Genomic DNA, 27,031 nt, shown 5'->3' with positions numbered 1-27,031 from the left:
ACCCATTTCTAGACCTTTACAACTGGATAGGAACTGGATCCATTTGTCTTGAAAAGAATAAAGGACGACATTTGTTGTAATTTAGAGCTAGAGAAATTAATTGACTGTAGGTACTCTCTTACTGGATCAAGCATGAATGCATTTCTTCATTTATTTCTATGTGCGCTGCCTTATTCAGCTCATAAATAAGACATCTCTAAGAACAACGCGTCAGTCTGTCCACAGCTGAACCTCTGGTCATGTAATCTTCATATTTAAACAATGCAAGATAAAGGATTAACTATTGAGGCTTTCTAGACGACAAGCATTAAGAAACATCGCTGTGCAAAGCAACACCTGAGCTCCTCACGTGCACAGGATTTAAGCACCTGGAGGGCTCGGATGATACCAACACTTTAACACCGATTCCAAATTAAAAACAGGTTCTTGCTGTTTTGTGTAAATAATTCCAAGGGCTTTTCCAAACCCGTGAACTACAACTGCTATAAACAGTAACGATAAGATGTTTTTTCACAGGGGGTTCAGTTTTAGAAAACTTACTACGAAATTGTCAAAAACAAAGTCTTTTGCGACCAAGCTGATTTATAAGCGTAAATGCTTATTGATTTGAATCTTATTAAGATGGGTTTGAAAATACGTATCCATAACGAGGCAACAGACCTCCGCAGGGATGCATATTTCTCAATAAAGTGATCAGCAGGACAACAGTGCAAAGAACAACTGCAGTCCTTTGTGTAAAACTGTTACAACTAGCTTTTGTCCAATACACTGATGCACCAGAGGCAGCAGGCTGATAAACTGGTGCGCTCAACACAAATACCAAGCCACCCAGATCTTCAGCTAAACAAAACAGGTGCATCTTTTGTGTTACTCTGGGACTCTAATGCCACATGAGAAGACGGGCTTTTAAAACAGTTTGCACATATACACGATATATGTACTGCTGTCAGTTTTTCCTTGTTTTAATCCAGAGAGCTGAGCTGCTGGTTTAAAGGGGCAATGCAGACAGTTAAACCTCTTTAGAATGGTTTATCATGTAAAAAAGACCCGCTCACAGATTACAAGTAGTGCATGTGATACCCAAAACAACAACACATTTAAAATAAGGGCATAAGATCGTGAGCATGGCTGTAACTGGGGACATTTAAGCTGTGGAAAAGCTACAGTAGGATTAAGTGTGTGTAGAAATTAGCATGCAACAAACAAAAGATCAGGGAAGTGCGCATGATTTAAATGACTAAACAAAAGATGCTTCCAGTCTAAAGGTTTAAATTACTGGCGGATGTCTTAGCTTCACCTGCACCTTACGTTTCATGAGGCACTTTACACTTGAGCTGAAAGTACAGTCTCTCAATCCATGGCTGATCTTCTTTAAGACTTCTTGCAGACCAGTTTAAGTGTCCATTCCTTTATCGCCACGGATATTTGTGGTTAGAAACAAGCTTAAATCAAGAGGAACTGGGCGCAGGTAGACACATTTTTAACCTTTCAGTCCGAGAAAAATGAAAACCATTTTAATCCCGCCTCTCCATGGTGATCGGACGTCCCGCAAACTTCTTTGCGTCTTCAGTTAAAAAAAACTGATATTAAAAACATTAAAAACATCCTACCTCAGCCCATTTAAGTTAAAAGATAAACTTTCCAAGCAGCTAATTTCATTACAGTATTATCCTGGATCCAAACTTGCTCAAAGTGCTTTTAGCTGTTGAAATGAGAAGAAGCGATTTCCAGTCGGCGTAGACCGCGTTGACCATCCAACAGGCGCAGGACTCCTCGGCAGAGCACGCCGCAGGGTTAGTTAAAGGACTGTCGTGGTTTCTGTCCCCGCGGTGTCCCTCCTCTCATTAGCCTCATCCCTCCTTCTACTACGGTGGCTGTAAACACTTCCGTCAAGTTCCACACCGGTACAGAAAGGGACTTCCCGTTCGAACTTTCAAAATAAAGGTCAGCCCATACACGCACCAGCACAAAAATAAAAACAGATTTCTAGCTAAACTGATTGCAGCTAAGCTTTTAAACATAGCTATATCAGTCATAACTATTAAGTGATTACTACTTTTTGTTATTTTTGTCATTTTCATGACTTGGCATTTTTAGCTACTTTACTAAAGTAAATAAAGAAACTATTTACAGTTTGAGAATTTAAGCTGCTGACCCCATTATCCTTAGCACGATGACCAGTACAGTACCTTAAGAGATGCACCAATCAATCCGTTTTTCCTTGATGGTGATAGGAAGATCAAATAGTTGCAAAAACAACATTTTTTTTTCAAAATAATTAAATGCAAGTAATTGTTGCTTTTTGAGAATTTGCAGTAGACAATGACAATACAACAATATTAGATTATCATAAATTAAAACCTTAACCGTCTGTTTGAGGTGAGATAAAAAGATATAATCTATAACATGTTTGCTTTGTTTTTCCACAGCAGACTATCGTTTCCCTTTTTGTTTTAGCTTAATAACCTGATAGCTGAACGCTTTTGTTCTAGTTAACCTTTCAAACTGAATACTGTTTAAACAACCTAACTTACTTTCATTCTTATGTTAAAAAAATTGTAGTTGACATACAATAATATCTGATTATTGAAATTCTATTGTAAAATGTTCTTTGGTCCTAATGCTCTGGAAAATTGTTATTTATGGGCTCTTTTTTACAGAGGCAAACTGGGGTAAAATTATAGGGTGTTTTCACAGTGAAAATAAATGTGATTTTTTAAAAAAAAATCTGATTTAGTCATTCATTTTGGCCTGCCATTACTTAGCAATGTCTAATTTTCATTTCTGAAATAAGTCAATAGCACATGAAACAAGCTTAAGGTAAAATTTAGAGGATATTCTTTAAATCAAAATTATGTTCCTAATAAGAGCACAAAATACACCTTTTTTTCTGAACGATAGAATGCTTTAATTTTGAAAGAACAAACATTCACTTCCGTTAATGATCCCTCAGTCGCTGTAACTTAGCGAAGCTGGCAATTTAGCGCCTCAAACAAAAGCGTCTTTCGGTGGGAAATACTGGTGACTGTAACAAAAGGAAAACACGCAGCCGTCTGACACTTTCCTAATAAAGTATGGGGGGGTGGAGGTGGAGGCAAACATACCCTCCACCCCCAGGGTCCATAAATACTATCAATGAAACATTACACAAGTACCGATAAATTATATTGTCAAAGCTTCCTGTAACTAAGGTTTTCTTTTTTTTAAAAATTACATTTTTTTTATTATTATCGTCTTTACGGTCGTAACAGCATACTTTTCAAAAACCTAAGTTGCTAAAGTAAGTACATTTTCAATTAAATGTATATTTCTGATACATATCTAACTTGTCCACAGTCAATTTTGAGCAAACTGTTAGCTCTGAATTTGAACCGGTGAACCTAGCAAGACGTATTCGGCCTCTATTCTCAAATACACGTAAATGCAAAAAGGTTGGATTATGACTCGTCTTGTATTTCATTCTATTTTTACATCTTAGCTAAATGCTATGGCTAATCTCGCACTTTAGTTTCAAACATAGTTCTATAATTTTGTTTTCTGTGACCCAAAGCAATGCATTCACAAACGTTTTCCATGATCTTACCTTAAAATCACTTCTGCAGCTCTGCCATGACAAGATGGTAAAGTTAGTCATTGAAATATGAATAGACGCACATTGGGGCGTCGTTTACGTTACATTTAAAATTGGCCAATCAGGAGCCGGAAATAGCACCACAAGGTGGTGGTAATTTGCCACAAACCAACCCCCCCCCGCCCCCCCCCACCCCGAACGACACGATAATAACGTTAATAACATAATAATGTTAATATTATAATTATAATACTATTATTATTATTATAACAATTGTTATATTACGTTATAGCAACGTTATTGTAGTAATAATGTTAACATTATTATAACGTTATGTTTATAATTATGTTTTTAATAATTATAAACATAACATTATTAATAATTACTATAATCATAATTATTGTTATTACTACTACTAATGTGTGTTTGTGGCATATTACAGCCACTTAGTGTTATTACTTACAGGTAGTAAGAAATTACAGAAATAGGCAATAAAAAGACAAAGTGAGAAACACACAGTCTATAAATAAATATATTAAACAAAAAAAATGGCTCAGATTTTGTATGACTGGTAATAATAGGTAAGCCTACTGTAATATATCTGCAACATATACAGCTGCATTAAAAATGCAGTAGAGTGCAGATGATTTCTTAGGCAACATGGTTATTGCTTAAGAAACGCAGTAGTCAATGAAAACAAAAAGACAGTTTTTTCCAACAGTCTTTCTGTTGGAAAAAAGTTCCTGATCTGATTTACAGAGAACAATCCGATCTGACTAATGCCAGGTACAGTGCGGTTGGTAACTGATCGAGGGGCAGCAATTAAAACAGGGAAGCATCCTTGAATTATCCGTTTGGAGAGCAGCAGGTAGCCTCGCGTCTGACGATCCGGATTACAGAAGGCCAACCTTTACCAGCAACATCTTTGCATGATTTTGATGTCCTGCTGTGCAAAATGGGGTCGGCCTTTCATCAGGTTGCTTCAAAATCACGGATATTTATAGGTTGATAGCCGAGATCAGAAAGGGGGAAGGCTTGTAATTGCTTTAGTAGTGCCCCGTTTGATAATGCTGACTCAGAGGGACCAGGTGCACCATATGGAGATCAAAGGATCGGAATTAATCACATGAAATCCTCCAAGAAAAAAAAAAAAACAAATCTGGAAAGTAGTCAGGCTTTAGCTGATAAACAGTAAGGATCATAGTGCGGGAAACTATTTTCTTGATCTTATGTACACAGAAGTAAATTACAGGCCAAACTGTTGCACTGGGGATAACATGATTGATCACTTCTACTTCTAAAAGCTGGAAATTTGACACTCAAAGTTTGAGAATAATGATTTTATTTGACAGTTAATTATTATTTACTATAATGATAAACCACTTGAATAACAAAAAAGGCATTAAGTGAATGAATTGTTGAAAGATCATTTTCATAATTTATTAAAATAAACACATTCGCAAACTAACTAGAAATTGAAATCTACACAAAGAACACTGATTTCCAAAAAAACGATTAAGCTATAAGCTGTTAGCCATTTTAAATTCAGTACAAGCGATACATGAGTGTATGCGAGCGAAGTAAGACTGCCGCTGAGGTTTTAGTGTGCTTCAGTCGTCAAAGTCTGGGATGTCATCATAGGAGTACCCAGGATAGCCCTTTGATGCATAGTAAGCTATCCGTAAGTGGTAAATACCAGGCAGGAAAACGATGATGCCGATGATCAGCACGGGCACCGTTCGGTCGGAGTTCTGAAACATGCAGCAATGTTTTATTAAGCAATATTAACATAACACAGCACACAAACATAAGATCAAAAAAAGGTCTTCGTTTAGAAAGAACTCACAGTAACTCCAAAGTATCCGGCCAAAAGAAGAGCACCGATGATGATTAAAATAGAGCCGATTAGAAAGAGCACCGAGGCGAGGGCGATCGCTTTGTATGGGACCGTGGGTGGGCTCCGTTTGAACTGCAGAGGGAGATAAATTAGCAATCAAAATCTTTTCTGAAACACAAAAGTTGCCCAAGTTTCAGAGAACATGAGATAGTTATTGCCTAAAATATGAACTAGCTTAAAAGGCAATAGCAGCAGCTGCACAAAGTCTAGAAAGTTTTTCAAGGTTTTAACTCTGTTGAGGCCATGTGTTTGCTAACATTATGACAATAACCAAACTAACAAGAGTTTTAGAGAATTAGTCTCACAAAATACTAATATCATGGGTTATTACCAAATTGAGGCTCCATGCACTGCTCTGACAGATTTGACATTCAACCCAAGCAGAACAACACACATATGAATAAGACATTTTAAAACTAACTCATGTCATTTGAACTAAAGAAGGGGTTTTGGTGAGTTTGGACATTTCTGCACAAGACTGTGTTTTTTATGTATATGTTTTTGTGGGTTGTTATTTACTGGATTGATGTCAACGTGTCAAACAGACTTACCAATCTTCCAGCTACTGAATAAGCTATAACCATCATTCCAGCAAAAATGAACGTTTTTGAAAAAGGCAGTGTCCTCTTCAAAGGGTTTTAAAATCACCATCTAACATCTGAGGTCGTGTGAGTTGACACTGTGTGCTGTAAATCTCAAACATCCATCCATCATCTACTTGCTTATCGTTGTAGGGTCACAGGCAGAAAATGACTGCTGGAAATCAAGTTTTTTGTTATTTTATTTATACCCTTAATGAATAAAGAGTTGAAATCAGATATTTATTTCAGAAAAGGGACCCAAGTAGCCATATAAATAAAAACTATATTTAATAATACACAATCATAAACAATAAAACAGAATGACATTAAAAAAAAAATCAAACACAGTGACCTCTTGAGAAAAACAACTGCATTTATCCTTCAGTTCCTTTTTTAATGTTACTTTTTAAATCATTAATGGAGTATTTAGTTCATTATTAATATTGCCTCAGTACTGGTTTGTTCCAGATTTGCTCTTTTATATCTAAGTCATTAGGCTATGTTGATTGAATAAAGCAATTTAAAAGGCAGACATTCAACTTTAATGACTGAGGAGGACCGATCAGCAGCATTAAAGCGGCAAATCTGACCTAGTCACTTCTTACCTGTAAATCAATGTAGCCGTCATCATCTGTGGCTAACCTGGAGTACCTAACTTTGCTGTTAGGAGTATTGTTGGATACAATATTACGAGCTGGCATTTTCATCCGCTTTTCGGGAGCTTGCCACAGTTTACTCTCGGCGTTCTTGAGGCAAACAAGCTACAATAAAATTAACAGAGCGGCAAACATGTCTTTTTTATGTTTACCTCAGAAGCTATAATAGTTAAAGCAAAGTAAAATGTAATATTCTACAGTTAAGACAGAGTGACTAAAAATTTCTACAACGCCTTCTGTAGCAATGTCGAGGTGTTGTTTAGAACATGGGTCTTCCGTGTCAACGGCTTACAGATCTGCGGCTATGCGCACGCGCAGCCTAAACGTCATCGTTACGTAGTGAAAACGTTTGGTATTTTACGTTTATAGTTTAAATTCACGAATAAGTGCAACTTTTTGTCACTCTTTTCAGAAAGTGAAACCTTTTTTTATTCAGAAAGTGAAACTTATATATTAAATAGATTCATTACACATATTTTATTTTCTAACAGGACTCGGTCCCTGACGTCACTGCCGCAGGTACCAAAGGCTGGTTCAGTGACCACTTGCATTTTCCACTTTCCCCCACAAGAGGGCGCAGTAAAATCTCAATTAAGCGAGCAGGTCAGAACAGAATGACACTGCAGTGTCAGGATTCACTTTGTTATGTGGATGTTCAATACTCGAGCTATTCTCTCTCTCAGGACAGCTTTGTAATCACTGTGTGTCCCCAGATGATAGAGTTTCTGTTTTCTCTGCAGATTTTTGACGCATTTCTGTGAAACAGAAGCTGAAACTCATACTCTGAGATCTGTTTTTCAGCCTCAGAGGAGCTTTTCAAAATCACATAAATCATATTGCAAGCTGACAGGAAAAAAATGCAACTGAAAATAAGTGCTTGTTTATTTTTCACTTGATAAAAATTATGTAACTTTATTTTTTGAAGTATTAAGCAGATGACAGGATCAGATTTCCTTTAAAAAAATTTAAAATGGTTTCCCATTCATCACATTATACCAAATATCTTTGCAATTTGACTAGTTAATTATTAATATTATTCTAAAAATAAATAAATAAATAAATAAATAAATAAATAAATAAATTCTCCCAGGCCTCTTAAAAGTTGCTGTTTAAGTGTTTGCATCAACAAAGGCGAATAGCTTCATCTCATTAGTCATGCAGATGAAATAAATAACACAGCTAAAGACTGCAGCTGCAGACCATGGCCCTGAAATAAATAATTAAAGGAGATACTTATTTAGATAAACACAACCTCTGTTTTAGGCAGAATGAGTCAAGAGTGGTCATACATGTAGATGCTGACCTTGGCTATGAGTTGCATTGTTAAAGTTTACAGGCATGTTGATGGTCTCAGGAGGAAGACAAGCCCTAAAACAATTCATCTGCACTTGGTATTTCTACTTAGAAGTTGTGTATTACGATGCCCTCTAGGCTCACTCAGATTGCTCAGGATTTTAGGTGTATTTGCAGAAGGAACTGCTTTTGTTTATTTCTTTAGAGTGAATATCTGCACAGTTTGCTTTCCTGTGTTTTCCTCTATTCATTTTCTCATCAGTTGTGACAAGTTTCCTTGTCACTGCTGAATAAAGGCATCTCCACAGCATGATGCTGTCACCAAAGTATGTCATCACCAGAATGGCGTCTTTAGGTGGATGTGCAGAGTTTTCCGTCATACTTAGTGTTTTGAAAACAGACTAAAAAGTAAAATTCTTGATTTATCAGATAAAAGTATCTCCTTTGTGCTTCCTAAGGGGTCCGAATGCACATCCACCACATACTTTTTGGATTTTTATTTGTGAACAAAGCAACAACTTTGTAGAAGTAAATGGTGTTGTTCCGTCATAACAGATCACAATGAAATATAATGTAATTTGTGGTTCCGATGTGACTAAATACAAACGAGTTTACGGAATATTCATACTTTTTGCAAGCCTCTGACTTTTTAACTAGACAGCCATTCAGTTTTGCATTGGATCAATACAGTCATATACAATTCATTAATGTCTCTTTAAATAATTAATAGCGCAGACATGTTGCATGTGCACACTTCTGTCTGCACTGTTGACAACAGAGGTGAGATGTGACCTTTGCTTTATTAATCATGCCAGTCTAATGCTCTGTGACTGTGCATCGGCTCTGATCGCCAGCGAACATCAAGGCTGTGTCGCTGGTGCATCCTCCTTTGTACGCTAAATAACCCTCCTCTTATCTGTTCTGGATCCTCTCGCTCTGATGTTCAATACCTGCACTCAAGGTCAATGAATGAGCTGCTCACACACACACACACACACACACACACACACACACACACACACACACACACACACACACACACACACACACACACACACACACACACACACACGCACGCACACACGCACGCACACACACACACACACACACCGCTTCCAACCTCTATCCAAATTTAGAAACATGGCATTTAATTTGTCTGCTCTGTGGCCTTGAAACAATCCGCCAGACAGGGAGAAAAATTGCAATTATTTTACAGTCATGAATTCAAAATGAATGTAGCCAGAATACAGTCAGGGTGATGGATTGATCTGGTTGGAAGTGCCACCCCTGCTGCTTGTTTTCAGACGTTACTTCATCTGTCGTCTGGGTGTGTTTTCTGACGTTTGCAGCTGCAAACGTCAGAAACTTGCGTGCTTTACAAGTTCAATCTGATGTCACGTTCATTCTCAGCTTCAGCCACCTCAAATTCCCAAATCACACCGCTGCCAACGGGACATCTGGAGTCCTGATTAATTAATCAGATGATAGGCACTAGTCAGAGGGGAGGTGGTGGTGGTGGGGGGGGGATTGTGTTGTCATGTTGGATAATCCCCGCCACAGGCTGAGTGCTCTGAGCCCTGAGTTAAGAGTGTGTGTGTGTGTGGGAGGGGGGGGGGTGCGCGCATGTGTGTGTGTGTGTGCTCTAATAACTGTGCATCCGCGTGTTTGGAAGACAGCAGCGTTTGCCCTCTTAGAAACCCTGAGCATGATGCTAAAGAACGAAAGAGTGGCATTTAGGCCATAATTAGAGACCTGTTCGTTCTGGAGTTAATTATGTCGCTCACCATTAAACCATCTGCAGATTGAACCATGCCCGGAGTCTGCTAAAAGCCCCAAAAGCGTTATTACGTGTGAACATCAGGCAGTGTGCCTGGAGCTCATCCTCTTCAGGCTCGGATCCAACAGGTTGCAGAGGCGATCTAATGTGCATATATAGGTGCAGCTGAGCAACAGGATTTTCAAATTTTACAACATACTTTATGAAATACTGCTCCCTGTCAATCTCTTTTTATGTTGTGATTTTTTTTTCCCTTTAATGCTCTCAGTGGGAAAGAGATTACCTTGCAATACAAGATCTTTATCCTCTGCAGAAAATGGAGCAACATTTTGGGCAAAGATTTATTGCATGCATCGTTACTCTGGTTGACTTCTCTGCTGGCAACAGCGTAATGTTTGGGGACTGGCATTAAAATCTGAATTTGATGTTTCTAACAGCACGTGAAATAGCAATGAATTTGATTTTCACACTTTACACAGATCGTCGGCGTGAATACTGATTCTAGGCTTTAGGTGAGCTATCTGAACTCTGCTTTTTTTCAGGTGAAATCATTATACAACAAACAACTTCAATGAGCTTTGCAAAGAAGATCTGGGTTCACAAGTCTGGATTCTTTCTGATCCAAACAAGGTGAATATTACACATACCTGTTCAAACATATACCCACAGTAAGCCTGAATGCCTCTTTTTGTAATCCTGGCTGGATATTTTCTTAATTTGTGTGAATGTGAGACGATTCTAGAGGCGCAGTGGTTGTCTGCTTTATCTAAAACTACTTTGACCAGGTCATTTGGACAATTGTCTTGTTTGAACACCTGACTGTGCCCAAATTTAAATCCAGCAGTTCATCAGAGGTGAAATTGAAGAAGTTCCTCATTGCTCAACAAGCAGTTCTCTTATACAGCTGCCAGTAAAACAGACCCTAGCCATGACGCTGCTACTACCATGCTTGACAGCAGATACAGGGTTCTCAGTTTGGAAACCTCATACTGGCTTCTCCAGTCATTTTTTTTTCTATTCTGACCAAGCAGCTTTCCTTTGTCTCATCTGACTGCAAATGTTTTCTCCAGAAGGCTTTTGGCTTGTCCTTAAGAAGCTGTAAATGTCACCCAGATTTGATTTTGGGGCAATAACTTCTTGGTTGACATTTCCTCAGCCCTTGCTGATGCCAAACTCATTTTTCTGTGGACAGCGACACTTGTCAACTCCACTCAACTCAACGTTACCTACGAAGAAAAATAAAAACGTATGACGATGAAAGGGCAGTCCATAAAAAAGATAACATAAATGGAAATAAAATGAAAACACAAAAGGTTATTACCGGTGTTACCGTAGCAATAAAGTCACAACTTTAAGGTATCAATGACAGTAAATATGACAAATCAAATGGATCCACACTTTGAATGCTATTTCACACTTTTGAGTGATGAACACAGAGGGTGCCACTGATGTTAAGACAGGTTTGAGTCTCGGTGAATCATTTGCTGCTCCTAAACGTCCTGAGATTATTCTTTTATCGGATGGTGACATTTTGGGCCAGATGAGTGAAAAACATTTGGGTATTCCCACGCGACAACAATCCAAAACAGACGTGAAAGCTGATTTTGGAAAGGATAAAGCAAGTTCACAATTAAGCTTCTGGGATGGCCACGACCCGAATCCTCAGAAAACTCATGTGCTGCGCCTGAAAGCTGGGTTCATGCCAGGAAACCAACCACTTTAAATGAGTTCCACCATTTCTGATCTGAGAAGTGGTCAAATGTCCAGCCACAATGGTGCACAAAGCTTGTTATTAGTGTGTGGGTTATTGCTGTGGCTTTGTGAGGGACATTCATCCAAATATCAGAGGGAGTTCATTTGTGTGCGATACTTTGAAGCCGTAATCTGCTCTTTATTTAGAAATACTAATAAACAATGAAAATACTGAGATCTAATCCAACTTTTCCAAGTCTGGAAAAGAACATTATTTTGTATTATTGAATGAATCAAAACATATGAACAAGAATGTGTTTCCAAACTAAAGAATAGGTTCACACACCCACAGACAATAGGGTGTTAATTTTAGCCAATTTAGGGGGAATACATTATTTTTTATCCAATTTTGATACTTTACAGAGATTTCTAACTGGTGTCTTCAATTTCTTTTTTTATCATTTAATTTATCATTCCTGCTTTTATTTCATTGAGGTTATCTGCTGCAACATCACCCTTAAAAAAGAACATGTCACATACATTAAAAACCCTTAACCATGTCAAGATAATAGCATACTAAGAACCTACCTCATTCATATGATGTGCCACTTTCAGTTTTATTAAATATTTCCTGTTGAGAGATAAGTTTTATGTTCCCAGAAATAATCTCCTGTAAGAACATCATATCAACCACTGAAGTACTAAAATCTCATCTAATTGCTGCCTTTTTTTGCCTTAGAGAACAGAAACATGGTCTGAGATAGCCTGCTGAGAATCTACAACTACACCAGAGTGGTGTTGGTGATTAGACAAAATTAATTAGGAAAAGGTTTGTCAACTTTGATTTAATCACAGAATCCAAGCGCTTGGCTCCAAACCCGACAAACTGATGCCAAAAAGCGACGAGTTGACGCGCATGCAGGCGTAGCTGCTGCTGCTCAGTACAGCCATGAGTCTTCAAATCCACTCCATTACCTCCGATGGCTTCAGTCGTTTCAGGTGCGAGGCTGGAGTTAGTCTGAGTGTGTGTGTGTGTGTGGGTGGACGGCTGACTGCTGAAACCCAGCCTGGAGAACATCATCATCAATGACAGAAATATCACACTTCTACCATAATGTCAATTCTGTTTTTGCCTTAAGCTCACGAATGTTAAAAAAAAAGAAAGGCAGGCACAGTATAACTGTGATGCTGAAAGAAAAAAGATGACAGCATGACACACAGGAAGCAAGGGGTTCGATGACAAACGAGTCTGAATAAAAGGAAACGGTTTTTGTATCGGCTCCCGGATGATGTTAGCTGTCTTCGGTTACCTGCTGAAATCTGAATTTCTTTCAAAGAGATTTTTATCAGTCAGAAGTGCCGGAGGGGAACTCTCTTGATATGCAATTAGACTGAATGTCACTGAAAATGCCAACATTAGTGTGAATGCTTGGCTCAGGGTTGTTGCCCCTCTGATGGTAAGTATGTATTCCTGTGCAGGGGATATTGATCTCAGTGTGTTTCAAACGCAGCAGTCCCCCTCAGTGAATGGTCAGACGGCTTTAATTACTTTTACAACACACAGTCGAGCTGCTAACAAGCCCGACGTGCAGATGAGAATCATGGCTTCGTCGTTTCAGTCAATCCTTTTAAGCATGGATCATCAGCTTGTTCTGCATCCATGACATAATGACACAGCTCTCGCTGTTTATCAAATACTGATTTTGAAAGGGATTTCTTTTTTATTCTTATTATTGTTATTAATAATAATAATAATTTCTCCTCCAGGGCCAGTGCACGCATGCACAATGACATAAGACATAATGTCCTCAAAGGTAATGACAGCTCTAACCCAAACTGCTGTGAAAATTGTTTGTCAATTCTGAAAGCTGCTCCATTTCTCACATTTGCTTTGATGAAACGATCAATTTATCGTGCATACAGAACAAAAACGTCCACTTATGTCCCTCGGTGCCTTCTGCCGGACTTGCGCTTTCAGAGAGCAGAAAGTTGTGCTTGTGACTTTTGCTTTTGACACGAAGAAGTCGATTTCTTTTCCCCAGAACCTCGCAGCGGGAGGAGGAAAAAAAAAAAAAAGACAAGCACTGTAAGATGAAAGTCTCATCATTGATTGAGTGCTGAAGCTGCTCTTTAAGTGGTCAGCTGTTCACCTAGCAGACAGACTCAACATCTGTCTGAGCTGACTTCCACGTTTTCATGAAGAAAGATAAATGCTCTGTCTGGCTAAACTGAGGAATTGACCACAGTGTGGAAGAAAAGTGACGAGATCCTCAAAAAACAAAAAAGAAGAAAAAAAGAAATCAATGTACGGTATTTATTCATGGATGCTTGTTTTTCATCTGTCTGCTCCCTTCTGGTTAGGTGAACAAGGGGAGCATGCCTGACTATAATTAAGCACTTACATTCAATCTTACTTATTCGCCATTTTTCATGTTTATTGTACTGACTTGCTTATCTGGTTTATACAGATGTGTTGTCTGTAGACGTAAGGAAGAAAAAAAGCGTCCGCAATTAATCTGTCGTGGTGTTTTTTGGGGGGGGGGGTTTCTGCCTGGAAATGGGTGTTAGACTGAGGGGAATAATTGTCATAGTCAGGTCCATTGTGACAAAATTGGCATCATTTTCCATATGTATGTGATTAAAAGAAGGAGATCAGAAAATAAGTAATCAAGACATGACTGTGGCATGTTTCATGTCTCCTGTTACCATCAATGACAATTACTGGAATTTTATGTGAAAGACCAACAGAGAGAAGAGCACAGCTGGAATTAAAAAAGCAATAATTGTCATGATCCACAGGTGTTATGTATTTATTTATTTTTATTATTTTATTTTGTGCTCATCCCTAATTTCTTCTGTTGTTAGAAAATGTCTGGCAACCTTTAGTTGATATTGTCATCAAGGTCTTATCATATTGGTTGATTTGGTGCATTTGGATTTATTTATCTTAGATTATGAACATATTAGCATCTAATGTCATTTTCCACCATTCCCTCAGTGTATCAGTGTTCTGGTTGTTAATGTTTTTGGCGAGGTCCTCTCCTCAGCTCTGATTGATGCTCCTGGTTTGGGTTTTGGGCTTTAGCTTCTTTATTTACACTTCACATTTCTGGATTTTGGACCTGAACTTTGCTGTTGTAAGTTAACTTAATTTTTTTAAGTCTTTATTTTTGCTCTATTTTACTTCCATCTGAGTACCACCATTTGTAGCAATAAGTGACATGTATTTATTTATTTATTTTATTTCTACCACACATTTGCCAGGTCTCCTAAAGGTTGTGTCAAACTGCAAATTGTAATTGCTATCGCTTTCTCTCAACAATATCATTTTACACTCTTCCTTGAATGGGTTTCTTTCCAGTTCACTGATAAACACTATATTCTTTTGGTCTACTATACAATTCCAATAAAACACTGAAGTTTGATTTTTTACAATTTCAGGTTTGAGGTCATAACATGACAAAACTATATAAAGAAGTTTTAAAGACAAGTGTTTTTGTAAGGCACTGTGTGTATTTATGGGATTTGGGGCTGACAGCATTAATCTTAATAATTTAAGTATGCAGTCCCTCTAATAGGCTCAGACTTCAATGAACAAATTAGCAGTGAGTCATTTGAGAGAAAAGGTCTGGATTGTTTAATTACAAAGAAATGGCTGCGATGCAGAGGCTTAATATTCAGGGACCCTCTAATTCATACAGTTATTAAAGTTTAATTAGGTGTTTCTGAGTCATATCATTGAATATTTCATAAACAGAAACTTTTTAAAATATTTTTTTTATATTTAAAATAATATAACAAGCAGTGTAACATTTGCAGACTACTTGAACTAAACCGATAAAGAATGTGTAAGAAAAAAATCTAACTTATCTTTGAGGTGTAATCAAAACAATGGTATATAAAAGTCGTTAAAGTGCGCTTTAATCCACTTAAAAATAAGTTGGCTTTAATTCAAGGTCTGACAGGGCCACTGATAATTATTTCAAATGTCAGGAGACAACTTTTTATTTTTATTGTTTATTCTTGCACGTTGACAGTAGTCAAGGTGGAAAAATCGTGCGGGGTCGATAGTGACTGGTTGCGATGACGCACAGGGAGTGATGCTGAGCGGCGGTGAGGTGATGCGAGAATGGTTGGTCGGTTGGTTGGTGGTGGGGAGGAGGAGGAAGAGGAGGAGGGTGGGGCAGCACTGGCGGGAGGGAGGGGTGGATGGGGGGTGGAATATGGAGAGAAAATAGCTCAAGAGGGCAGTGAGTGATTTTGTGCTCATCATCATCTGAAGAGACTCGGAGCACCTGGGGCTGGCTCTGCAGATTATCCCCGGCAGATGTGAGCGCTCTCCGTCATGAGCGCACTTGGCTCTCCGCCCGCCGCCGCCTCCCTGCGCGACTCGGCAGCCGGAGCCGAGTCCAAACGCCGCACAGCGCAGCAGCCGTCGGGATGCGGGAACAGACTCAAAGTTAGGTGAGTCTCCCAGATATGTTCATTTCAAATGTTTGTGAAGTATTTTTTTGTGTGTGCGTAACTTGCTTTCCTTTGTCCTTTTTTCCCCTACTGGTGCGTTTTTGTTTTATTTGTCTGCACTGGCATTTCATTTATGAATACTATTGTTTTAGAGGTTGAATTTACACAAGCCAACTTGTATGTAGTTAACCATAAAAGTATTCAGCGATTTATAATATATAATTGTATTAAACAAGGTAAGAAATAACCTGAAGTTGTTGCGCGTAATCACCCAAATCCAACCCTCGCCTTTTTAATCAGAGAGTTCATCCCTTTTAAAACCAGAACCATCACTTCTACATTTAGAAGTGATGTTAATGACAACAGTGAAGTTTTCAGTGGGCGTAGAGGAAAGGTTTGTGAGTGAGCTCTCTGGTGGCCACGGCCCCGTCCATCCATTTGTCATTTCATTGCGCTGGAAATGAACTTTCTGTCAGGTGTCGTCCGGCGCCGTGTCCGCCTCTTATAGAGCTGGGATTTTCCTGCGCGCAGCGGTGAAGAGGTTGAGATTACATCTGAGCCACGAACGCCTGTTTGCCACTGACCAACTAAAATAAGTACTGACAAGACAGCGCAGTCCAGCTGTCCACCGCCTCAACACGTTGTTGCGGATCTGACTGGAGAACTGCCAGACACAGAGCTTATACCTGCAGCTCTTCCTGCATTGGAGGAGAATAAAAATAAAAAAAATCCATGTTTTTTTTGTTGTTGTTTTTTTTCACTATTCCCTTCGGAGCAAGCTCTGTGACAGCCTCCAACACCGGGCTTTTCTCTTGTGAGGGCTGCCCTGCAGTAGCTTGCCCTTTCACTCATCAACCCCCACTGTGGATGTGTGTTCTTCTGAATGTTAAAGGCACAGACAAGAGTCAAACTCTTCTGAATAATTAGCAGAAATGAAAACTCATTCTCCTGAAACACCAGTATGAAATGATTGCTAGTTTTATATTTGTGCAACTTTTGCTCGTGTATTCCTCCCACTGAAAGTCGGATGACCTCAAATTAAATCTAAAGCATCCTTCTGACTGAATTATTCTCAGTACGAATCTGTGTTTCTGCGAAGGCCTTGGGGATCTGTATGAGAACATTAAACATAAACTGACACACTAATCAGAGAAAACAGCAAAGAGGCAGAGAAGCTGCAGAGATTTACGGCTCGGATGGAAGAATCTGTTGACACGACAACTGTAGTGAGTTATATTTCACACATTTAGCCTCAGGAAAAAAGTGGCAAGAATGCAGCGTATGTGGAAAGGGTCGATAAGCAGTCCTGGAAGTGATAGAAGCCACACAGTGGGAAGCAGCAAATGTTTACCCTGCATGATCAGATGAGACCAAATTTGAACTTTCTGGTTCACACGCCAAACAATATGTCCATGGGGAAAACTGACGCTCCTCATCCCTCTAACTGCACCGTCTCCTCTGTGAAACGTGGTGGTGGAAGCATCATGCTGAGGTGCTGGTCTGCAGAACAGGGTTGCTAAGAGCTGACAATGCTGGAGGATTCAGCATTGTCTGTACGGGTTTCTTGCAGCCTGCAGCTGCAATTGAAGCAAAAAGTGTTTCTAAAAGCTGCTCATACTCAGATAAGATATATGTGCAAGCCACACTTTTCAGCTTAATGTATGAACAACTAATCATTTTAATATTAAATCACTTGAACAGAATAGTTTTCTAACAGATTGCGATTTTCTAATAAAATGACCTTGTGTTATACCACAAGAGTCTTGCATATTTTAAACTAAAGGAGCCAAATACTTCCAATGATGGATACAGATTTTAGTCTGAACAAAACAGAGGATAGAAAAATGCAACTCTCATAAATCCCTTATGGGCATTGTTACAAGGTTTCTACTTTGACTTGTGTGGGTGATAGAAGCTCGAGGTGGTGTGTTTTGATGTCCATCCAGTGGATTTTGTTTATTTTTTGCACATTGTGCCAGAAAAAGAGAGTTCATCTGCAAAAACATATAGACAGATAGGTAGATAGATAGATAGATAGATAGATAGATAGATAGATAGATAGATAGATAGATAGATAGATAGATAGATAGATAGATAGATAGATAGATAGATAGNTAGATAGATAGATAGATAGATAGATAGATAGATAGATAGATAGATAGATAGATAGATAGATAGATAGATAGATAGATAGATAGATAGATAGATAGACTCAAACTACCTTTTCAGTCTTCAACAAAGCAGATTAGCAAAATCCAAACCAGCAACAATGCCACAGTACTTTTACTTGTCTAATCTACATTCATTTAATCTGTACAAGCAGGATTAGTTTTGTGTCCATCAGCATGAGGAAGTTTTTGCCCATGACATGGGAGATGCTATGCTGGTGCGGCATCATTTACTTTTAGCCAAGCAATGCTCTCCTCATTGAAAGCAAATCTGAGTCAAAGACAAATTCCTTGTTTGTGTGCACAAACCTGTCGAATAAAGCTGAGTCTGATTCTGAAAGACGAGATCACCAGCTGATGCAAAGGAGGATCTATGAGCAAAAAAAGCATAACATTTACCCAAGTAGCTGAAAATATATATCTTTTCTTATTAAAATGAAAACTTTTCATCCAGCAGCTCTCTCACGCTAGAAGTGTGTGACAACATCCTAAAGAGATGTGGCTTTGAAGATTGATTATACAGTGCCTTGCAAACAAATTTCTGCCTTGCCTCCACATAGATCAGAGGATTTTATTGACATTTTATTCGGTAGACCAACACAAAGTAATGCGCAATTGTGAAGAGCAGGAACAATGGAGATTTAAAAAAAAAAAAACATCTTTTCAAGAGGCCTGCGTTTTGAAAATGTCAGCGTAGTTTTCCAAATTCCTGTACCTCACGTTTTTTGTTTACTCGATAAGAGGAGTCTGCGCTCACACAGCTCTCACACCAACTGTAGTGCAGACGCCGCTTCTCGCCCACAGACTACACAAGGCTGAGCAGCAGTTATAAGGAAAAGAATAAGGAAACTACAAACCAGAAACAATAGGCAAAATCGTGGATGTTTTATATATATATATATATATATATATATATATATATTTGTGTGTGTGATGAATGTGCCAGCTCTCTTTACACTCGTTCTTCTGTCTCTCTTGTCACAGGCGCAGGAGGCTGCCGGAGAATGCTGCAGCTCAATATGCCCTTACATGCTATGGGGAGAGGCTGTCTGTTAAGTGCTGCTCACCTCCTACTCGGCCCAAAAAAGTGGCTTCTCGTTCCAGCTTTTAATACGAAAGACTTAAAATTTGGGTCTGGAGTGACGTTTTTATCTTTGGCGAGGGGATGTGCAAGGTACACCCGTGTGTCCAACCTCCCTTTGTAGTGCTTTTCTGTCAGCGTTTTGCACCAGCTGTATAATATCAGAAATAACATCGCAAATGTTTTCGAGATGGATTACCTGATTTCAACAAAGTAGGCTTCATTTGCATATTTTATTCTTCTCTCTCAGTAATTCTTGAAGCATCCTGGTGCATTGCCGGCATAATGGCTCATTTGCGGGAGGCCTCATCATTCAAATTATGTTTTGACAAGACTGCCTTGATGTGATCATTACTCTGATGGCTTTCACGAGAATGCCATGAAGCCCCTTTTTTTCTTTGGAGAACTAAACTGAAGGTGCTGTGCTTTCCACGGACCCCCGTGCCCAACAATCAGCAGCGTTTGGAGCTGATGGGTCCCGTGTTGGACAACATGACCCCAGCTTCTCTGACCCAGAACTGCACGAACTGCAGCCACATTTTCTTCCCAGAGCTCAGGGTGGTGAAGACTGTGGCTCTAGGGATGATTCTTGGCGTGTTCATCCTGTTCGGAGTGGTTGGAAACATCCTGGTCATCCTCTCCGTGGTTTGTCATCGCCACCTTCGGACGGTCACGCATTATTTTATTGTCAACCTGGCAGTGGCAGACCTGCTGCTGAGCTCCACCGTGCTACCCTTTTCAGCCGTTTTGGAGATTTTGGATCGCTGGGTGTTCGGACGGGTTTTTTGTAATGTTTGGGCGGCTGTGGATGTGCTCTGCTGCACGGCCTCCATCATGAGCCTCTGCGTGATTTCCGTGGACCGCTACATCGGAGTCAGCTATCCTCTGCGCTACCCCTCCATCATGACGAAGCGCAGGGCTCTTTTGGCAGTGATGCTGCTGTGGGTGCTCTCCATAATCATATCCATTGGACCATTGTTTGGTTGGAAGGAACCGGCGCCGGAGGACGAGTCCATCTGCAAGATCACCGAGGAGCCAGCATACGCGATCTTCTCGGCCGTCGGCTCCTTCTACCTCCCCCTGACCATCATTCTGGTCATGTACTGTCGAGTTTATGTAGTCGCTCACAGAGAGAGCCAGGGCCTCAGAGAGGGCCACAAGACGGAGAAGTCAGACTCGGAGCAGGTGATTCTCAGGATCCACCGTGGAAACACAACCGCACTGGAGGAAGAGACCCTGCGCAGCCGCACGCATTTCGCCTTGCGGTTACTCAAGTTTTCACGTGAGAAGAAAGCTGCAAAGACGCTGGGCATTGTGGTTGGCTGCTTTGTGTTGTGCTGGCTGCCGTTCTTCCTGGTGTTACCGATTGGTGAGTATCTTCATCTTTACCTTGGACTCAATGTTGGTGAAGATTTCCACCATCTGGCTGAACATTTCAATAGGATACGGTAGAAATAATACTGTTTAATCAGACCAGTTTGTGCATTAAGTTTACTGTTTGGATGGAAAAAAAATCTATTTATTTAGTCTGAAACTAACACAGACGGCATGCACAGAAGTTGCAGCTTATATAAAACCTACTCCTACTCCTGTTACAACCTCTTAACCTCAATACTGTATTTCAAAGGCAGTCTGTGCATGAAAAGCTGGATCTTTCTTACCCGCTTGTGATAACATCACTTGATTTCAGCGTTGTTTTCGTCCTTGAGGATCTGCTTTCAGTGAAATATATTCAAGGTGGGATTGACTCTCAGCAACTCTCGATGGCCACTGATTCTTTGTGATAAAAGCTGTAATTAACTTGAGGATTAGCTTTGCCTTCCCTGAATTAGAGGAAAGCGCTAACAATGTTAGCTTAATGGTCTTCCAGTTTACAGTGGCAGGTTAAAAAGTGTCACGTTTGTCACGCCCCCTTCGCTTTTAACTACATGTGGTTGTCTAATCATGCCCATAGTTACAACGGAGACTACGTTAGGAGAACTATTTACCTTCTGGATTAATTAATTGGACAGATCCCACTCATTGATTTATTCTGCCTTTGAGTGCTTCCTCGTTTAATGGTCAGAGCATTTTAATTGAATCACTCCTTTGTGGCTTCAGGCAGGAGTTCCAACATTTCAGACAAGCCTTGTAGCTTCCAGAGCACAGCACACTTGTAAATGTAAGGGTAGACAACCTATAAATAGCCCGTATAAATCTTTCATATCTCTGACGTCCTCCTGTCCTTACTACCTGTAAACAAGCTCCAAGAATTTCAGACCGACATACATTTAAAACGCGGACCCTTGTCTGAGATGCCAAGCCAGCACTCTGCTCCAGTGTGTCTTTGTGACTCACCTCGTTCAGCGCCACCCCTTCAGTGACAGATAAGACCGTCACAATGGAGCCTTACTAGCATGCACGGAATGGAAATAAATCTCCTGCTTTTCCATCCTCATGCGAGTCAGATGGAAATGGGAAGCCAGTCGATACGAACCTTGACAAATCTTGTTGTTCTTCCATAGTCTCGTGCTGGTAAATATAGCTGACCATTTGGTTGCGTACTTTCTGACTGGTGAGCGGGTATAAAAGCCCGCGCTGAAAAATGCTCCGCGCTGACACCGGTGTCACTTCTCATTCCACATGCCACATATGTCACGTCGACAATGATAGATTTAGCAATGAGTCACCAAGCAGCGGCATTGTACCGACACAGAGCTGGACTGCCTATGATTGACCGACACTTATCTGTCACGAGACAGGAAGAAGAAAAAAAAAAGTTATGGACTAGGATCACGGTTGAGATCCTAAAAAAGACAAGTTGTTAGGCCTCATGTTTATTTGAGGATTGTCCTTCTCGTCGCTTGACATTTCAAAAGTTCCTCTTCTGTGTTATTTCATTGCGTAAAATAATGCTAAATAAAATAAGAGCTTTACTTACTGACAAAACCAAAAAGAAGACATCATGTAATAATTTAGCAGTCTACATTTTGCTCTGTGTGTTTGTTCACAGTCTTCTGAACTCTTTTTACAAGGTCTTCCTGGTTTCTCCGTTTACTAAATTTAGCCGGCGCGCCTTTAAGGAATCTGGTTAGTGCTCTCACTCAGTGTGAGATTCTGCGTCCTGGATTTTATTATTAATGTGGCATAAATTACTTCTCAATAGCATGCAGTCACGTCTACAGTCCCTAAAAACATTTTGACACCCCTTGCACATTTCTACATTTTGCCACATTACAACCACAAACTTCAATGCATTTTTGGGGGACTTTATGCGATAGAGACACTGTAAAGGACTTAATTGTGTAATGAAAACATGTATTGTATGATAAAAATTTTCTTACCAAAAAAAACAAAATTATTAAAGTTATGTTGCGTATTTGTATGCAATCGCCCTTACTCTGATGCTCCTAAATAAATTCCAGATTGCTCTAATTTGTCCAGCCCTGTGCAATTTCATCTCAGTATAAATCCAGCTATTCTATGTAGGCCTCAGAGGATTGTTAGAGAACATAAGTGAATGAACATTATCATAAAAAAAACCCCAACAACAACAACAACACAGCAGACAAGTCAGAAAGAAAGTTGGGAAGAAATTCAAGGCAGAACTGGACAAAGCTTAGAACATCTAAAGGAGCAAAAAGGATCAAACAATACAAAGAGTGTGGAAAACAGCAAACACGGAGAGCATTCATCAACAGCAGTATTAATATTAAGGGCCTTTGGTAGCTGTGGCAGAGCTGCAGAGACTCATGTGGGAGAATTTTTTGACAGGCAACAATTAGTCATGAATCCTACAAACGTGCCTTTTGGGAAAGAGTGGCAAGAATAGAGCCTTTGTTGAAAGAAAGGTGGAAGAAATCATGCCTGCAAGACAGTATGGGACACAACAGGCATGTGGAAAAAGGTGCTGCAGTCAGGTTGGCAAAAAGTGTAACTGTCTTGTAGGTGAGATAATATTAGCATCAAATTACTTAGATTATTGAACATATTAAGCAGGTAATATAATTTGTTTAATAATTAATTAAACAATCTGGTTACGAGTCTGATGTGGACTCTTGACCTTCTCAGGAAATAATCAGTTAATAGGAATTTAAAAAGACGTGAACCTTATCAATCATTTACACATGTCTAACAAACCAAACCGACTCAAATTAAAGAACGAGCAATGAAGAACGATGAAGAACAAAAAGAAAGGTCCCATTTTATTATCTGCTCAAATGGATGCCTTGCTAGATTTTTTAGCAAAACCTTTTATGAAAAGATCTTCCTTTTTTGCCTTATCTGATCTAAGAAAGAAAGCGAACGAACAGGTTTGAAGTTCTGCACTTATCTAGTTCCAGGTCAGCAGAGTAGCGCAGAGTTCTCCATCCTCATCTCCATGGAAACGTCACTCGCTTTCAGGATCTCAGACTATCAGTCAGCAGACAGGATAGGAGTCCGTCTCCTCAGCTCTCTGTTTCTCACCGAAGCGTCTCGGCCCGCCGCCCCTTCGACAGGGCAGGGTTGCTTGGAGAAATGAGAGAGGGTAACAGGTGACTCGTCCAATATGCCTGGGTATTTGGGGTCTGGATTGGACCGGATCTCAGTATGACAGCAGTTAGATAATGGCTACTGGCTGGAGTCGTGAAAGGTTCCCCAGCTGATGGTGAGAGTCGTACAGGAAAGCCCTTAGGAAAAGAAGGATTCAGTAATGCGACAGGCAGAGAAACAGGTGATGCTGGTGAAAACAAAACAAGGAATTTCAACAGTCAATGGAGGGCATGGCAGCTTATCTTGATGAGAGAGGAGCTGCACACAATTCAATATCTCTGGTTCTATTATTATTATTATTATTATTATTATTATTATTATTATTATTATTATTATTATTATTATTATTATTATTATTGTTGTTGTTGTTGTTGTTGTTGTTTGGCTTCCCATGTCCTTCCAACCCTCCTAGGCTTCCTGCCATGTCCTGCATTTGAGTCGAATTAGATCCATATCAGGAGACAGTCAGTATGATGTGTTGGTGCGGATGTTAAACCCTCGAGGGACAAATCCTCAACTAAACTTTATCAAGGACATTAATGTTTTCACGTACCGTCGCAATAAAAGCCTCCAAGGTTGTCACGGTTGTCAAAACACTTTAGGACACCTAACATGAGGTTTATTGTTATACTAATATCCTTTAAATTCTTTCTAATCAGGAAACTGGTGCTCTTCTTTGTCAATTCAACACATTGGCTGCTAAAATCTGAGCCTGGCAGGTGCTACACAAACATGTAAAAAATATTTTTGTGACCAATTTTATGCGAATGTGGAGTTCGAGAATGACACAAAGGTTCACCTTTCAGTCGGATCGCAGCCAGAGCTGCAATGCAATGGTTTAGATCAAATTACTTCCATGTGTTCAAAAGTACAAAATGCCACCTAAATGAAAGATTAAAATCTGAAAAAGTTTAGGATTTATGTTTACCAGTCCATTTTTGCAAAGAATAGGCTACAAATTAGGTATCTAGATGTAAAACTCTAGAAGAGCGCTAACTCAACCGAGCAGCAATTATAACGAAAGACGACACACTGTAAAGTATTGGCACACGGGTGTGAATACCAATGCACACTGCTTTTTTTCCCCCAGGTATTTATTTGTGAGAAAACAGAAAAAACACAACTTATTTCCCTTCCACTTCATTATTACTTTTGGAAGGAACTGCGTTTCACTGAGCCAAATGATGGAAGGGTGGCTAATTCACACATTGCTTCTTTGCTGACGGCTTCAGATTTTATGACTCATGACTCGTGACAGATTCTATATCAGATAAACCCCTCCAGTCATCATCTTGATACCCTCAATACAGATATCTGCACTAACTGCCCACCTGAGGATAGCATCAATCACCGCGGCCCTCCACTAAAATCCCAGCCCATGTATTGCTCATCTTTCTGTCTTGATGAAATTCACCAACATGCAATAAAACTGATTGCCTGGGTTCAGACCTTTAAATCCGACCTTTAGATCTGTCCAGTCCAAAGACTTGACTGATTTGTCTGGCACAGTGAGATAAAACAATTGCTCTGTGTGTAAAAAAAAAAAAAGAAAAAACCCCCATCGGAACCATTGACCCAGAGGCTAAAGTACGCAAACTGAAGGATAAATGGAGGAAAATACTGATTTGGTTTTATTATTTTCCCGGTGTATTTCCTGAAACGGCTGCAAAAAAATAGATATATTGTGGCCTGACTACACATCTGTGTCAGCTTAAATAAATCCAGTGACGATGTGGGCTTTTGGTAATGGGTTTTGGAAAGGCTATTTTAATTCCCCCATGGAAATCAGTTATAGACGGAGGAAACTAAAACATTCTGCCTGACAGTAAGAACAACAAAAAGCCAGCTGTCCAACAAGTAAAGGAAATTATACATATTTATAAAACTATGACGGCATTTCTAAAGTCAGACAATAAGAAAAGAAGATTAGATGGTTTCTTCCATCTAATCGTTTGGGAGCCAAGTTTGGCTCCCAAACAAAATTAGATCTCTCACAAGATGATGCAGGAATCAGTTTTATTTTTATTTTTATTGTATGTATAATTTATTCTTAAATAGTTAAAAAAAATTATTACACACACCAAACCATTGTAATAATTGCTGAGCAGCCTTTGTGCATTTTTTCTGCAGGTATTTTGAGGATTTTTCTTTGGTGATGGCTTTCTCATTCACACACAGTGCTACTACTATTACATAGGTTCCATTGATAATAATTATTAGAGGTGTGCCGATCGATCGGTCACCGGTCATAATCGGCCGATTTCCGTGAAAAAGTGTATGATTGGTGATTGGTGATCGCCGATCACGGTCTCTTGTTGCCGATCACAGAAACTGATCACCTGCATCTCATTTCGTAGCCTGCCTGTGCAGCTGGTCTCCTCTTTCCTTCACACTACGCAAACGCGCAGCAACAAATCCTAAGCGATGTGGAACTATAACGCACTGAGTGAATGGGGAAGTTTGCGTGTTGCGGCGGTTCAAAATAGATCCAGCAGATGGCTTAGAGACGGTTTCTAAATGTGACTGATGTGTGCCTAACCTCTGGAAAAATACTCTATAAAACACTTGTACTAATTTGTTTGTTTATGGGTATTGTCATAGGTAAAATCTTTCATTTTTACACATATGTATGAGTTGAAAAACAGGACAAATACAAAACTTAAATTTATGCACATTAATGACTTGCATTTATAGATTTAGATGACTATGCATGCATTTTTATTGACAGTAGTCCCACCTTACACATAACTCCTTGTGTTTCCATAGCAACTAAAACAAACAAGAACCTGACACAGGTTGTTTGACATCATCATGCCACCAATGTTCTCATCTATGATGTCATAAAGGTTCAAAAGATTATTATTATCATTTGGAATACAAGAATGYTCAGTTTGCCCTTCAGCTGCCTTGSAGATCCATTTTCAGACAGACRATTTAAAACMATTTCAACAAGAAAATGATGCTTGCGATCGGTTGGGGTCTGGGCTACCTAGCGTCAAAAGGAGTGGAGAAACTTCTAGGAAATCATCACGAAGAAGTTGCCGAAGACCGCGACGAKGATATCAGGTGGAGATATTTTGGGTTTGAGGAGTTAATTCCAGAGGACCAAAGYGACACGGAYGTTTCCGCCAACATCGCCAGTGCCATWTCARGKGTYGTRACGAGATTWACAAGTTTCACCCCTGAAGATGCCGTGGCTTTGGAGAGCATCTGTGCAATGCATTGGGAAACTTGCTCTGAGGACRCAGATGAMGAAAAAAATGACATGGACGCTTCCACCAACCTTGTCAGTGCCGCTTCAGGGGTATTGACACCTCTAACCGATTTTACCCCTGAAGA

The 27,031-nt window shown here is 39.6% G+C and overlaps 3 protein-coding genes across 4 annotated transcripts in view; 1 reads left to right on the top strand and 2 right to left on the bottom strand.

Annotated features, from left to right (window-relative positions):
• igsf9b (immunoglobulin superfamily, member 9b) overlaps positions 1-1,834 on the bottom strand; it is a 32,188-nt gene extending 30,354 nt beyond the window's left edge. For both annotated transcript variants that reach the window (XM_008419110.2, XM_008419111.2), the window contains exon 1: positions 1,309-1,834. The gene's annotated coding sequence lies outside the window, so the exon portion shown is untranslated. The remainder of the gene's footprint in view (positions 1-1,308) is intronic.
• Positions 1,835-4,989: 3,155 nt separating this feature from the next.
• Positions 4,990-7,001, bottom strand: tmem230b (transmembrane protein 230b). The gene is made up of 3 exons (XM_008419109.2): positions 6,655-7,001; positions 5,418-5,540; positions 4,990-5,322 (listed from the first exon to the last, which is right to left on the bottom strand). The coding sequence occupies exons 1-3, from the start codon at positions 6,754-6,756 to the stop codon at positions 5,182-5,184; spliced, it is 366 nt and encodes a 121-aa protein (XP_008417331.1). The 5' UTR covers positions 6,757-7,001; the 3' UTR covers positions 4,990-5,181.
• Positions 7,002-15,538: 8,537 nt separating this feature from the next.
• Positions 15,539-27,031, top strand: part of adra1aa (adrenoceptor alpha 1Aa) — a 19,714-nt gene continuing 8,221 nt past the window's right edge. Inside the window, exons 1-2 of the mRNA XM_008419108.2 lie at positions 15,539-15,931; positions 19,084-20,549. Coding sequence (XP_008417330.1) covers positions 19,652-20,549 — 898 coding nt within the window. The 5' untranslated portion in view covers positions 15,539-15,931; positions 19,084-19,651. The remainder of the gene's footprint in view (positions 15,932-19,083; positions 20,550-27,031) is intronic.

The sequence above is a fragment of the Poecilia reticulata genome, linkage group LG9, assembly GCF_000633615.1.
Source record: "Poecilia reticulata strain Guanapo linkage group LG9, Guppy_female_1.0+MT, whole genome shotgun sequence".
NCBI classification, from domain to species: Eukaryota; Metazoa; Chordata; class Actinopteri; order Cyprinodontiformes; family Poeciliidae; genus Poecilia; species Poecilia reticulata.
The sequence above is the reverse complement of the archived record's forward strand: the minus strand, read 5'-3'. Positions and strand labels throughout refer to the sequence as shown.